The 16,241-nt window shown below is 40.2% G+C and overlaps 1 protein-coding gene across 1 annotated transcript in view; it reads left to right on the top strand.

The window, feature by feature from the left end:
* Positions 1–5,760: 5,760 nt before the first annotated feature.
* Positions 5,761–16,241, top strand: part of MTAP (methylthioadenosine phosphorylase) — a 64,998-nt gene continuing 54,517 nt past the window's right edge. Inside the window, exon 1 of the mRNA XM_027839061.1 lies at positions 5,761–5,908. Within this exon, the coding sequence (XP_027694862.1) occupies positions 5,876–5,908 (33 nt within the window). The 5' untranslated portion in view covers positions 5,761–5,875. The remainder of the gene's footprint in view (positions 5,909–16,241) is intronic.

The raw sequence follows: 16,241 nt of genomic DNA, 5'->3' as shown, positions 1-16,241 counted from the left end.
CTGGCTTCTCTGTTTCTATTCTTGGTACCATCGTTCCATCAGACAATTCAATTAAATTTAAAAAAATTATTAACCACTTCATAAGTATGAAAGGCATTGTACTAGGCACTGGGGATTTAAAGATAGAAAAAAAAGTGTCTCCCTTTAAAAAATTTATAATACTGAGGAAGATAAGACATACATAAGTAAATATAATACAAATTAGTAGACTGAGGACCTTGTATTTTCTCCTATAAAAATAACAGGGGAATAATATGGTCAGAACTCTGCCTTAGGGATATTATTTTGGCAGTGATGTGAAATACAGACAGGAGTGGGGAGAAGACAGGCTACTAAAATGTGATTAGGGCCTAAGCTAGACTGGTTGTAATGTTTATGTATATAAAAGGTATTTATATTCCTTGCTTCCAGTTTTCCTGCTTTCACTTACTCCTCAATCTTTTGCAGTTTGGTTTTCAACCTCATTACTCAAACTGAAATTACTCTCTCCAGAATTACCAACAATCTTTTATTGTTGAATTGTTTTTTTAGTTATGTCTGACCCTTTGTGACCCCATTTGGGGTTTTCTTGGCAAAGATGCTGGAGTGGTTCTGTCATTTCCTTCTGCAGCACATTTTGTAGATGAAGAAACTGAGGTAAACAGGGTTAAGTAACTTGCCCAGAGTCACATAGCTAGTAAGTGTCTGAGCCTAGATTTGAACTTGGAAAGATGTCTTTTTGACTCCAGGCCCTACACTCTATCCAATGCACCACCTAGCTACCGACAATCTATTAATAGTTAAATCTGATAGTCTTTTCTCAGTACTCATCCCTTTTGACCTATTTCCTGCATTTGACACCACTGAAAACTCTTTCTTTCTCGAAGCTGGTTGGATCAGAGTGAATATAGTGCTAGTTTTAGAGTCAGGAAGACCTGAGTTGAAATCCTGTCAGAGACTTAGCAGCTGTATGACCCTTTGTGAGTCAATTAATTTATTTTTCTCAGTTTCCTCATCTGTTAAGGGGGCATAGTAATAGTACCTACCTTCCATAGTTGTTGTGAGAATAAAATGATATAATACTTGTAACATATTTTGCAGACCTTAAAGCACTATATAAACATTAGAGTTATGCTCTTTCCTCTCTGGGTTTCTGGAACACTACTGTCTCCCCTAATTCTCCTTCTACCTCTCTGACTATTCCTTCTCAATTTCCTTTGCTGTCTCACACTCTCAAATTATAGGTGTTCCTCAAGGCTCCATCCCTGGGACTCTTTTCTTCTCTGTCTATACTCTTGGTTTTTGTGACTTCTTCAGCTCCCATGGATTTAATTGTCATTTCTATGAGGATGACTCCCAGGAATTTATCAAGCCTTTCTCACTTCTGAACTTCAGGCCTGCATCAACTACTGCTTATTAGATGTTTCTAACTGGATATCTCTGGAAAACATCTCAAGCACAATATGTCCAAAGCAGAAATCATCTTTTCATCAAAATGCACCGCTTTCTAAAATGTACCTATTTCTGTCAAAGGCATCACCATTCTTCCACTCTCCTAGGCTCTGCCTTATCTTAGATTCTGCATTAACCCTATATGCCCAATCAGTTGGCAAATTTTGCAGTTAAATCTTGTTTCAACCTCCACAACATCTCTTGCTTCAGAATCTTTCTCTTTACTCACAAAGCCACAACCTTGGTTCTGGCTCCTTATCACTTCTTGCCTAGATTATTGAAAAACCCTCCTAATTGGTCTCCCAGCCTGGAGTCTCTCCTCATTCCAATCCATACTCCACACAGCAGACGAAGTGATTTTCCTTAAGAGAAGATCAGATCACATCACTCCTTGCTACTCAATCAATTCAGTGACTTCCTGTTGCCTAGAAGTTAAAATAATAACTTGGCCTTTATCTTTCCAACCTCATTATAGATTCTGCTGTTTCTGCACTTTACATTCCAGCCATGCTGGCCATCTTGGTGTTCTTCACACACAGTACTAGTTATCTTCGTCTCCGGGCCTTTCTACTGGTTGTTCTCAATGTCTGAAACACATTGCCTCCTCATCTCTGCCGCACAGCACCTCTTTTTTCTTTCAAAACACAGCTCAAGCACCCCCTTCTATACAAAGGCTTTTTTGATCCCTCTCTCCATTTCCCCCAATATCAAGTGCCCTCATATAACTAATTTAACTACCTTGTATTTATTCTGTTCATTCAGTATATGCTTATATAAACATATGTTTTTCTCCCTGATAGAATGTAACTCTTTAAGTATACTTATATTCCCACCCTAGAGTGACTGGTACATAGTAGGTACTTAATAAATGCTTGTTGAATGATTGATTGACTGATTGCCAGTGGCTTGCCTTTGGGTTGGATTTCTGAGAAATACTTTCTTCTACAGATTCGTGAGCTTATACAGAAAAATGCCAAAGTTTTTGTTGGACTAAATTTCTGATTTAATCCTTAATTCTAATGAACCTCCATGTAGTTACAGTAAACAAGGTAACACACACAGGACCTTTTTTTTTTATACTTCACATATTAGTGTATCTTGCAGCCATAAGATGAGCCAGTAGGTGACTGCTTAGGGCTAGAAAAGGCCTAACACATTCTTTCTAGAAGCTGAATAATGATTGGAGAGAGATATAGGAAAATAAGCTGAGAGGGTAGAAGAATTTTTTTTAAAGAATATAAAACTGAGCACATTTATAGGCATCAAGGAAGGAATTGGGGAAAAGAGGAGAGAGAGTATATATGTGTGTGTGTGTGTGCGTGTGTGTGTGTGAGAGAGAGAGAGAGAGAGAAAGAAAGAGAGAGTTAGCTTCAGCAAAAAGAAAGCCCACTTCATCCTGAAACAAAGGAGGAGAGTAGAGAAAAAGACATAGATTTTGAAGTCTGAAGGACAGTCACACAGGAAGATGGAGATTGTTCAAGTTAGATTAAAAGCCTGAATCTTCTCAGTAGAGGAAGATAAAAGGTCTCTTTCCTGGGAGAGACTTGGACTGAGGGTAGAATTGGGAGCTTGAAGAAATAGGAGTCAGTATGGCTTTTGTGGGGAATGTGAAAGAGTGATAATCAAAGGCGAATAAAAGAATTTCTATGCCACAAGAGGGCCAACCTGAATTAGCCAGCATGAGTTTGTAGTGGACTTACAGGCTCTGATTTGGAATAAGTTAAAAGATTTGAAGCAGATACTGCCAAAACTCCTAAAGCCAGAAGTGAGTAGTTTAAGAAGCACTGGAAGGAGCTGGGAATGAAGCAGCTAGGTAGCTTAGTGTGTAATAAAGTGCTCAGTTTATAATCCTGCCTTAGACACTTACATTAAGCCTGGCAAGTCATTTAACCAGTCTGCCTCAGTTTTCTTATCTGTATTATGGGTATAATAATAGTACCAATACCCCAGGGTTGTTGAGAGGATCAAATGAAATAATATTTTGTAAATTGTAAAGTGCTATGCCAAGTTTAGCTATTTTTATTATTGTTATTATTTCAAGGTACCTACTACCACATGAATCTCACACGAACCTAAGCAAAAACATTTTACTTTCAAGTAACAAAGAATTGGGAGATTAGGTGTAGGCCATAAGGACAGACCAGTTGAGCGGATTATAGCCTCAGGCAACCGCTTGAGACTTCCTTGACCAAGTAAGTGAGTTCAAGGAAAGTTCAAGGGTTTTCTGAGGCCTGCAGACAAATGAGACCCAAATTCTTTGGGGGTAAGGAGCAAAGGGCCCTTACCTCATCACAGGGATTTTTAACTTTTTTGTGTCATGGATTCCTTTGGCAGTGTAGTGAAGCCTTTGGACTCCTCAACATAATGTTGTTAAATGCATTTAATAAAATACAAGTAGATTACAAAGGAACCTGGTTATTTTGAAATGCAGTTATCAACATATTATCCCCACAAATTCATCCTAGTGAAGAAGCCTCTTCTATAGAGCAATCACAGGATAGAATGTTAGACTAGAAAGAACCTTAGGGAAATCAACTCAAACCCTCTCATTTTACAGAAACACATCTAGGCCACAGAAATTAATGTTTGTCCAAAACTATACAGTTTAGAAATATGAAATGAAACTCAAACTTTACTTTTTTCTTTGTTCCTGAACAAAGATCAAACTTTCTTTATAGACAACAAAACCAACCACTTGAATTTATGATATATTCAGAGCAAGACTACAAAGAAGAATTTTACCTCTTTTTAATGGGTAAAATGGCCTCTTGTAAGGGAAAGAGAATACTACAGAAGATACTACAGAAAGGATTTTGGAAATTGAAAACATCCTGTTGTACAGAGTGGCCTAACTCAGCGAAACAGGAAATAAAAATTAACGGGAGGTAAGAAGAGTCAATTGTTCAGGCTTCTGGAAGTAATAAAAAGCAATTTTAGCAAGTTAAAAGCTGTATTGTATGTAGTAGCTAAGGATTTCCATTTCTATTGTCAGTCTTCGGCTAATCTTAATATTTCCACTCAAATTCTCATGTCCACTTTTTTTTTTTTTTAACCAAAGCTGGACTGTTGAGTAACAAATCCTCAGTCCTGACTTGACTTGGTCAAAAGACAGTCAAAAGACTGGCTAGATTTCTGAACCCAATTCACAGTGGAGCTCATAGATTGGACAACAATAGGTCCTTGCCCAAGCACCACTTAATGGTTATTTTTTGTGCCCTCCAGACTCAGAGTGAATGTAAATAGTAGCTATTTCTCTTTTGGCCAGCAACCCTGAGGGTCTTTCCCAACTAGATTTTTTTTTTATTTGTTTAAAGGGGCCATCCCTTGACTCACTTCATTTTTAGGGGGGGGCGGTGCAATGGGGGTTAAGTGACTTGCCCAGGGTCACATAGCTAGTAAGTGTTATGTGTCTGAGGTCTGATTTGAACTCAGGTCCTCCTGAATCTAGGGCCGGTGCTCTATACACCACGCCGCCTAGTTGCCCCCCTTGACTTACCTCTTAAAGAGGCCTATTCACTACCTAACTCAAAGTGAGAACCTGAAAAGACCTTAACTTAAAAGGGCCAGGGTCTCCCATTGCCTGGGCCATCTCCATTCATCCTAATGAATATCTGGCCAATGGACCCAGATGGCTCTGGGAGAGAAAGTGAGGCTGGTCACCTTGTACATTTCTCTCTCACTCAGATCAAATACAATTGCAAGTCTTGTCATATTCTCCCTGATCATGGTCCTCTTAAGGACAAAACACGACAACAAACTCAGTCTGGAAGGGACACACAACCCATAACATCGAGCAGTCTTTGTATGTATTTGTTTGCATGTGACTATAAGCTTCTTGAAGGGAGGGACTATCTTTTGCCTCTTTTTGTTATCCCAAGCGATTAGAACGGTACCTAGAACATAGTAGGGACTTGATAAATGTTTATTGATTTGAATTGAATTTTGCTTCTTTTTGTATCCCAGTAGGTGCTTTAGTAAAGAATGATTGATTAATTGACCCGCGGCTTCTCTTGCACAGGATGGAAGGGAGGAAGTAAAGAGAGGCTTGGTTGCAGGACTCACTAGGTCTTAACTGGGAAAACCTTTCCTGGGACAGCTTTCTGCTTTAACGATTTGAGATCGCAGAAATATAGTGGAAGAGCACACAGAAAAGGGTCTGTTAAAAATTTTAAATTTAAATGCAAAAAACTGGTGGGTGGGGGGATGGGAAGCAGGAACAATGGTTCCGAGGAGGGGTGGGGACAATGGCTGGAGAGGGTGGGATCCCACTCAACCAACCAATTCAACTCCGGGCAAGAAAGAGGAGGGGCCAGAACCCTCTCTGGCGGTCTCTGCTCTGCTCCTCCCTTAGCCTCTGGCGGCGTCGGAACCTGGCCTGTAGTCTGCGATCTATCTGTATGTTTCGTGCGTACCCTGCTCTCTCCCGCCCAGCTCTTCTGCAAACATGGCCTCTGCAGCTGCCGCCCCTCCTGTGAAGGTAAGTAAGAAGCTGGAGGCTGTAACCTAAACTCCAAGAAAGAGGGAGAAGCCCAGCAGAGGAGGTGGGATTGAGACCCCTGGGCGACCTCTCCATGCACCCCTGGGAGACCGACGTGAACTATCCTGGGGAGAGGGGAAGCTAGATCCTCCATCTCCCCTTCTGCACTAGTGGACCACGCTTGCCGAAGAAGCTGCCCTGCTTCGGGGGCACCTCTGCAGCAGTCCACACCCGGGCCTGGACTCCTGGCATGAGCGGGAGTCAGGAATGGGCCCCCCTGGCATGAGCGGGAGTCAGGAATGGGCCCCTCCTATTCACCCTTTTGTTACGGATTGCAGTGAGTGTGGCCTGGGGTTTGTGGGGTGGGCATGGGTTGGAGAGGGAGGATTTGTAGTTTCCAAGATCTAGAGCACCAAGGGGTCTTAGAGGTCGTCTGTTCTACAGCCTCTCTCCCATTCTACATATCAAAAAAAAAGCATCGCTGGAGCGGATCTTGTAATATCTGACACACAGCTTTTGCCCTGCTGGATAAGTTACAGTTGCTTCCTTCCTCCTTTTCTCAGCTACTCTTTTCCGCCCCACGTGTGCACACGTGGGTAGTCCTGTTCAGATTTACTTTGCAGGCTGAAAATACAGGGGACTGCCAGTCATGTAGCGTCCCACCCAAACTTTTAGATTTGGAGAGCCCAGTGCCTGCAGCTACGTGAAATGTGTGATATATGACTGAAGTTAAAATGCCTTTTTTTTTTTTTTTTTTTTTTTTAAGTTCTCTCAATAAAGAGGCTTTTTGCATTCAAGTCTCTTCCTCTAGGCCAGATACTGCCGTGAGATAGTCTGGCTTAGAAGAGTGTTTGTTTGGCAACCCTGAAAGATAGAATTTTTTTTTTTGGTCTTGCACTTCGATCACTTGCAAACTGTGTTATTGTGTAGTGGGAAGTTTTGGCAACCGAGAAGGTAAACGATCTTTGGCGGAGTGTAAATCTCTTCCCTAGGGCTTTTAGACATTTATTCCTCTGATGGTATCATTAAAGAGTGGAGAATTACACTGCATATTTTTTAAATTAAAAAAAGTCATGTGGGATTCTGTTTATTATTAACCAAGAGCATAGTTAATGTCCTTCAACTGAAAATGACTTGCCAACACTTTATTCTGGAAAATTTTCATTTTTTTTTTCGAAAGAACTTAATTTATTTAATTCCTATTCACTACAGCCAATCCATATACAGTGGTATTCCTTCACTTACGTTTTACTCTCTGGTTTCCCTTCCCCTCTCACTATATCCACATTTTTGTTGCAGTCCTGTACTGGCTCCCAGGTATTCGACCTTCATTTCCTAGGAATTCAGGACCTTGCTCACCAGTCTTCTTCTTACTGAAACCCCTGTCCTCATGCTTAGGGGGCCCAGTGAACACATTGATTTCCCCTTTGAAAAACTAGGAACCCACTATTTCCCTCAGCTCTCATGCCCTTTATTCCATTCTACCTCAGACATATTCAGGGATTGTCACATCTGTTCTTCATTTTACCATCTCCAATAACTGTTCTACTTCCATGATCCAGAATTTTGAAATTCCTTTCTCTGTTTACAGCCTTAATATCCTTCCATTTTTCCCACTGCCTAAATTACTAAACCTATTTTTCTAGTCTGTCTGACACTCCTCTGACCACTCTTAACCTCCCTTCTCAATCTTGACCATATAGTTAACTAATTCAGCTGTATTCAGATGGCCCCAAAAGTCTTAGTAGAGGTTTAATCCTTTTGAGTTTTAAGGGCTGTTACCCCAACCACCTTCTTGCTGTCTCCATTCTCACTTGAGTACTGCAGAATTCACATTGGAGAAAGACACAACACTGGGTACACTACTAATTCATGTTATCTAATCTCAACTAGGCCCTCACTCGTGTAATATTTATTCCTTTATTATCTTTGTTATTTTTCCCATAGCCATTCCAACCACTTGGCATAGTGGATGGACCTGAAGTATGTAATATATAGTGCTAGACCTGGAATTCCAGGAAGACCTGGAATCATACCTGTCTCTTACTACCTGTGTAACAATGAGCAAGTAGTTTTACCTTTCTGAGCCTCAGTGTCCTTATATTTAAATTGAGAGAGAGTAGGGATTACAGTATCTATCTCACGAATTTTGTTGTGAGGTTAAAATGAGAGAATATGTGTAAATCACTATGCTCCCTCGAATGCACTATGTCAATGCCCCTTTCAGCAGAGTACCTCCTCTCCTACTTTATTGAAAAAATTAGGGACAGCTAGGTGGTGCAGTGGATAGAGCACCAGCCCTGAAGTCAGGGGGACCTGAGTTCAAATGCGGCCTCAGACCAAACACGTGACACATACTAGCTGTGTGACCTTGGGCAAGTCACTTAACTCTGATTGCCTCACTAAAAATATATATATAAATTAAAAAAAAATTAAGGTCATTGGTCAGAAGATCCTTGTTTTACACTTAAAAAAACCCAACTGTTATCTCATTCTCTATTCCTTTGCATCAGTTATTAATGAAGAGATAGCCCTCTTAATTCCCACACACTCACACACACACACACACACACACACAGAGTTTAACTCTTTGATCATCTAATGAGCAAGCTTTGCTTCATTTTTTTGTCTTTATATTCTCAGTACCTAAGCAGTGTTTAGTGTATAATAGATGCTTGTAAATGATTCTCTCCTGTCTACTGGATCCTTCACTGCTGTATGCAAACATACCCAGTTCTTCCTTGACCTCTGAAGCTATCCTCTATCCTGTATAGCTTTCCCTTTCACTGCCAAACTTCCCCCCAAGAAGCCATCTGCCTGCACTTCATCACCAGCTGTTCATTTCTCAAACACTTAAAATCTGGCATCTGACCTCCACACTTAACTAATGTCCTCTCCAAGGATACCAAGGATCTCTTAATTGCTCAATCTGATGACCTTTTCCCAGTTCTCATCCTCATTGACTTCTCTGAAACTTTTGATGCTTTTAACCACATTCCTTCTCCTGCATACTTTTCTCCCTTATTTTACCTAGCAATGCATTTTTTTTTTATTTTTCCTACCTATCAGACTCTTCCTCCTCAGGTTTCTTTGCTGGATCTGTTCATATCCCACTGTTTCAGTCCCACTCCCTAACCATAGGTGAACCTGAAGACTGTATCCTAGGCTCCCTTTTCTATCTCTTAGTTTTCTCATCACTTCCCGTGAATTCATTTACTATTGAGACCTAGTGATTTCATCAGCTCTCATGGATTCAATTATCATTTCTGTGCTGATTTTTTTTTTTTTTTTTAGGCAAATTAAGTGACTTGCCTGGGGTCACACAGCTAGTAAGTGTTAAGCCTCTGGTCTGAGGCCTGAGAGGCTCTCCTGACTCCAGGGCTGGTGCTCTATCTGCTGTGCCACCTAGCTGCCCCAGTGTGCTGATAATTTTCAGATCTTCTTATCTAACTCAAACCTCTCTGCTGACCTCCAGGCTAATATCTACAACTACACATTAGATACCTCAAACTGGGATGTCCAGTAGATAATCTTAAACTTAACATGGCCAAAAGTGGACTCATTTTCTTTCCTCCTACACCCACCCCTCTTCCACCATATGACACTACCATACTCCCAGTCTCCTAGGTTCAAAACCTACTTGCCATCCTTGACTCCTCATATTACCTTCCATATTTAATCAATTGCGAAGGCCTGTAGATTTCCCATTTGTAACATTTCAAATACACCCCCTTCTTTCCTCTGCCACTACCACCACCCTAGTGTAGACCCTCTGTCTCTTAATGCCTGGACTATTATAATAGCCTGCTGGTGGGTCTGCCTGCCTCAAGTTTCCTCCTATTCCATTCCATCTTCCATTCAGCTGCCAAAATAGTTTTCCTAAAACTGTCTGATCATGCTACCTCTCTCCCCACCATTCAGTAACCTCTGATGGCTCCCTATAACCTTCAGGATCAAAGCTTTTTTTTTTTTGGTCCAAAGCTCTTCATATCTTCCCCCACCCCCCACAATGTAGTAATAGTAATTGGATTAGTAATTCTATCCAGTGACACTGACCTCCTTGTTATTCCTTTCACAAGACAGTTCAATCTCTTGACTACTGTCTCTCATGCCTAGAATGGTCTTCCTCATGTCTACAGCTGTCAAGTCCCAGATAAAAGCTCAACTTCTAAAGAAGCCTTCTGAACTCTCCTTAATTCTAGGGCCTTATTTGAATATTGTTTCCCAAATTGTGAGCTCCTTGAGGGCAAAGACTGTCTTTTGCCTTTCTTTATATCCCCAATAAACATTCGTGAAGGGCCTACTATGTGCCACATATTGCACAGTGTCTGGCATTCAGTAGATACTTAATAAATGCTTACCAGCTGAATGATTATCCTTATGCTGATGCCCCTGTCACATGGGCTGTAATCTGTGGATGACTAGAGCCAAACAGAGCAGGCTAAAGACAGAGTGAGGAATCAAACAAGTTTACTTTCAAAGTGAGGAAAAGGACTTGCCAGCAAAGAGAATCTAGACACATGTGCTGAGGCCCCGCCCCTAGTGGGGAGGGGGGCCTGAGGCAATATGAGATCTCAATACTGTGGCTATGTAGTGAGTTGTAATTCTGACAATGAGGGGTAATAGCAACAATGAGAAAGTTTGATTCATAGCAGGGCTTCATGACCGGAACATGGGTACTTGTTGGGTGCTTGTCAGAACTTGGAGACACCTGGTGCTGGTCAAAACAATAAGATAATTATGTGATTTTGCCAGAGAGTGAGTGCAAAGGATTGTTATTATGCCTAGCTTAGAACCCAGCTTGCTTAGCTCTGGAAAACAGGGTGTTTCCTAATATCCTGACACTCCCAAACCTAAAACTCTAGCCCCAGTTGCCCTCCTGACTTCTAGTCAGGAACTAAGATCAACAGCTACTTTCTAGACATTTCTACCTGGATGACTTAAACACATCTCAAATTAAAGATATCCAAAACTGAACTTACCTTCCCTCCATGAACCTATTATTCTTCAAAACTTTCTTATTTCTTTTGAAGGCACTGTCATCTTTCTAGTCACTCTGTCTAATCCATCTTCCTTATGGCTGCCAAAATAATTGTCGTAAACTACAGGTCTGACTATGTCTTTCCCTGCTTAAGAAACCGAAGTGGCTCCCTTTTGTCCCTAGGATGAAATACAAACTCACTGTCTGGCTCCCCTTACCATACATGTTCAACTCCTATTCATGTATTCCATGTTCCAGCCAAATTGCCTAATGTCTGTTTTCTAAATTTGGAATTTAATCTCCTGCCTTTGGATCTTTGCCCAGACTGTTCCCCTCCTCCCACCATACCTGGATTCCACTACATTTTCACCCCCATCTCTTGGATCCTTAGCTTTCTCAGAACTCAGCTCAAGGACCACTTCCTTTGGAAAACCTTTCCTGATTCCCTTACTTAAAACGAGTATTCTTTTTCTCCTTAGATTATCTTGTTTACAAGCACACACTGCCCCCCCCAATAGACTGTAAGCTACTTGAGGGCAGGAACTTTTTTCATTTTTGCCTTAGTATAGCCAGAGTCTAGTACAGTCCCTTGTACTTTACTAACTGAATCCTAGTCAATGACTTTGTAAGTTGTTAAGTCATTTCCGTTGTGTCTGACTTTTTTTTTTAAACCATTTGAGGTTTTCTTGGCTCTTTTAAAGATACTGGAGTGGTTTGCCATTTCTTTCTCCAGTTCATTTTCTAGATGAGGAAACTCAGGCAAACAAGGTTAAGTGACTTGATCAAGGTTACACAGCTAGTTAGTATGCTTTGTGAGTACCACTGACTAACTAACCACTCTGCTTACTGATCATTTATCTCTTCCTTGCTTTGCTGCAGCTGGGTGGCTAGGTGGTAGAATGGATATAGCACAGGGCCTGAAGTCAGGAAGACCTCAGTTCAGTTCCCTGCTAAAATACTCTGTGATCCCTAGACAAGTCACTTAACCTTTGTCTGCCTCAGTTTCCTCAACTGAAAAATAAGGGATAATAGTACCTACCTTCCAAGGTTGTCATGAGTATCAAATGACATATTTGTAAAGTGTTTAGCACAATGCCTGGGACGTAGTAGATATTTAATAAATGCTTATTTCCTTCCTTCTTATAGCCAAATAAGAGTTGAAAATGCAAAGCAAATTGTATTGGAAACTCTTTATCTACATTATGGAAGCTGAATGCTACCTTTTCATCTAGGCTAGTCAGCTATACTAGTTCCCAGTCTCATAATTTACACTGGCCAGATTCTTGAGCACATTAAAGTTAATTCTATTTCATTTTTTTTCCCAATTACATGTAAAGACAATTTTTAACATTTGTTTATTTTTTTTAAATTTTGAGTTCCAAATTTTCTTCCTCCCTCTCACCACCCCCTTCTTAAGATGGTAAACAACTTTATATAGGTTATGTATGTGCAATCAAGTAAAACATATTTCCTTATTAGTCATGTTGTAAAAGAAAAAACAGGTCAAAAGAAAAGAAACATGAAAAGATTAAGAAAGTGAAAATAGTGTGCTTGAATCTCCAATCAGACTTTATCAGTTCTTTGGATGTGGACAGCATTTTCCACCCTGAGTCCTTTGGAATTGTCTGGGATCATTGTATTGTTGAGAAGAGCTAAGTTATTCATAGTTGATCATCACACAGTGTTGCTGATACTGCGTATGGTGTTCTCATGGTTCTGCTCACTTCACTTTGTATCAGTTCATGCAGGCCTTTCCAGGTTTTCTGAAATCTGCCTACTCATCATTTCTTATAGCACAGTAGTATTCTATTACATCCATATACCACAACTTCTTGAGCTATTCCACAATTGATGGGCATCTCTTCAGTTTCCAATTCTTTGCCACCACAAACTTTTAACTTTATTAATAATCATTGCCGTCAGGAGGATCAAACCTATTTGACTTCTGCTGTTACTCTTGCATTTAGAAACTTTTACAACACTTTTTAATGTGATATTGTACCAACTTCGAAAAGGAATAATTTTCATAGATCTCATTTGACTGAGCGGCAGTCTGCCATAGTGGATAGAGACCAGCTGAAAGTCCCTCCTCTGATACATACTAACTTTGTGACCCCAAGCAAGTCACTTAATCTCTCAGCCCTTTCTAAGAGGAAGTTTCAGAGAAGGTGCCAACCTATCTTAATAGAGAAAGTTTACTTGTTGGAATATTCCCTATAATCAGTGATTGTAGGTCTAGTCTCTATCCCTAACCTCATTTGTCTACAGCTTTTGGTAGGCAAAAAAGAAAATGGGCCTTTATACTAGTACTATGATAATACTGACGTTGACAGGATTGGATTGGATTTAACATAATTTCATCTTAATAACCTATTGGGCTATGATTAAAATGAATCTTATCTGGGGAAGACATTTCTTAGATTGGTAGACCCACTTCTATAACATATGAGTAAATACCTTACATTCGCCTATTTTAATTTTCCTCTTTCCCCAGAAGAATGGGAATTTATTTGCTGATATACCTCATCAGAATCCTGAATGAGCCAGATTTTTGCTCCATCCCCATCCTGCTCTTTGGATATTAAGGGTCAATGAAAATGAAAGAAGTTAGCATAAATCTTTTCACATCAGCTGTCTTGCAATCTCAAGAGTCACTTCAGTATCTTGCATCTTCTCTGACAGTGTCTGTAATACTTCAATTTAATTTAATACTTCAATTATTTTTTATGAGGATTAATAAATATGCCATATTATTATTTGTATACCATGTTACATTCTCTCTTTTGAAATCATATTGAGACAGGGGACATGCAGTTTTATTCCTTTGTGCTCATGTTTCTAGGAGGAACTTTATTTTTATTCCTATAAAAAAGAGAAAACATCTAAGTAAAAATTGTAGCTGCCTCTGATTGGAGTCTGCTATAGGTACAAGGAGGGGCCACTAGCTTATATACTGTATACAAAAGCAATTTCATTTACTTTAATATTCCATTTCAATGGTTATTGCCACCCTTTGAAGTTTTCATTAGTTAGATTCATTATGTTATATAGTCATTGACTCTGTTCCTAGCTTTGCAAGCGTAGGAAACCTATTAACCTGAATTAGTTCTACTAGTGAATTTTCTGGTTAACTCTTAAATTAACCACAAGCCCTTTCTGCTTCTGATTTTGTTGATGAAAATCTTTCTTAAATGTTTTTGTACATTTTCATGGGTTGATCATTTGGACTGCTAGTTACTTATTCTGTATTCTGTAACTGTAGGAGGTTGAATTGGAGATAGATTGGCCCCTTGATATTATTAAAGCTTGGTAGTTGCTTAGTTTTACTTATTTTCTTGTCATTTTCCTCTGTCAAAAGTCAAGTGTAGACAAAATCTTTTGATTAGTTGAGGACCCTGCTTACTTAGGCCTATGGTGATAAGTTACCACCAGTGTGGATGTCTAAAGCACTTCATGCTAGGAAGAAGTACAAATCACAGCTAAGAAATGAACATGGTTGCTGTATAACAGTATTGCTTTTGGAAGAAACACATTATTGGTGATTACTTGAAAGAATGTTCGACCTCTCTAGTAGTAGATAAAGCATTTATTAATTACTGACTATGTGCCAGACACTGTTCCAGGCACAAAGAAAGGCAAAAGTTAGTTGTTACCTCCAGGAGCTCACAATCTAATTAGTGGGGGAGATAACATGCAAACAGCTAGGCACAAACGATATATACAGGATAATTTTGAGATGATCAGTAGAGGGAATACAGTAGCATTAAGGGGAGTCACAAATGGATTCTCACCAAAGGTGGGATTTTAGTTGGGACTTGAAGGGAATCAGGAGGTAGAGATGAGAAAGGAGAGTATTTTAGGCATGAGGGAGTCAGTAAAAATGTTTGGAGTGTGGGGATGGGAGTATTTTGTATAAGGAACATTTAGGAGGTTAGTGGCAATGAAGAGTATGTGAAGGGATATAAGATGTAAGAAGACTAGAAAGAAGTGAGGGGCAGGTTACAAAGGGCTTTGGATGCCCAACTGAGGGTTTTATATTTGATCATAAGGGTGATCTGAGAACCACTGGAGTTTATCAAATAGAGGTAAAGAGGTGGAGAGAGAAGGGTGACATAGCCAGATCTGGATTTATAGGATGATTAATTTGATAGCTAGAGGACTCTGATCCTGAAGCTCTTCTGCCCTTTGTGGCTAAATTCCCCCAAAAGACCATCTATGATAGAGATGCCTCCATTTTCTCTCTTCTCATTCTCTTCTTCCCTAACAATCCAGTTTCCATCCTTATCATTCCACTAAAACTGCTCTTTCAAAAATCACCAGTGATGTCTAGTTACCAAATCCAATGATCTCTTCTCAATCCTCATTCTCCTTGACCTCTCTGTAACCTTTGACACTACTAATAATCCTCTTCCTGATACTCTTTCTTTTAAGTTTTCAGGACACCTGGTTTTCTTTCCTGGTTCTCCTGTCTACCAGACTACTCCTCAGTCCCTTTTACTGAATCCTCATCCAGTTCAAGCTTTCTACCCATAGGTGTCCTATAGGGTTCTGATCTGGGCACTCCTCTCACTTCCTAATATACTGCTTCACTTGATCTCATCAGCTCCTATGGATTTAATTACCATCTCTATACTGATGATACTCAAATCTTCCTGTTCTGCCCCAGCCTCTCTGCTAACTTCCAATCCTGCATCTCCAATTTTCTTTCAAACATCTCCAACTGAATGCGCAGTAGACATTTTAACATGTCCAACATGTCCAAAACTGAACTCATTATCTTTTCCCCTAAATCCTCCCCGCTTCTGACTTCCCTTTATCAAAGGAGACAACACTATCCTCCCAGTCCCTTAGGCTCACAACCCTAGATGTCATCCTCAACTATTCACTTTCACCACCACCCCCATGACCACCACCACCCCTACAATCAATCTATTGCCAAGGCCTGTGAATTTCACAATATCTCTAACAGCCTCTCTTCTCTTGTCTGACACCAATATTACTGTAGTACAGACCCTTATCACCTCACACATGGACTATGTCAGTAGCCTACTGGTGAATCTGCCTGCCTCAAGTCTCTTTTCACTCTGATCCATCCTTTATTCAGCCACCAAAGTGATCTTCCTAAAGTGCAGGTCCACTTCCCTACTTAATAAAATTCCAATGGCTCCCCATCACCTTCAGGATCAAATACAAAATCCTCTGTTTGGTATTCAACACCCTTTATAACCTAGCCCTTTCCTACCTTTCCAGTCATCTTATAACCTTACATGTACTCTTTGATTCAGTGACACTGGCCTCTTCGCTGTTCCATGAATAAGACACTGAGCGTTTTTTTTTCTGGCTGTCCCCCGT

This window comes from Vombatus ursinus, unplaced genomic scaffold (genome assembly GCF_900497805.2).
Source record: "Vombatus ursinus unplaced genomic scaffold, bare-nosed wombat genome assembly UNPS02014832.1, whole genome shotgun sequence".
NCBI lineage: Eukaryota > Metazoa > Chordata > Mammalia > Diprotodontia > Vombatidae > Vombatus > Vombatus ursinus.
The sequence above is the reverse complement of the archived record's forward strand: the minus strand, read 5'-3'. Positions and strand labels throughout refer to the sequence as shown.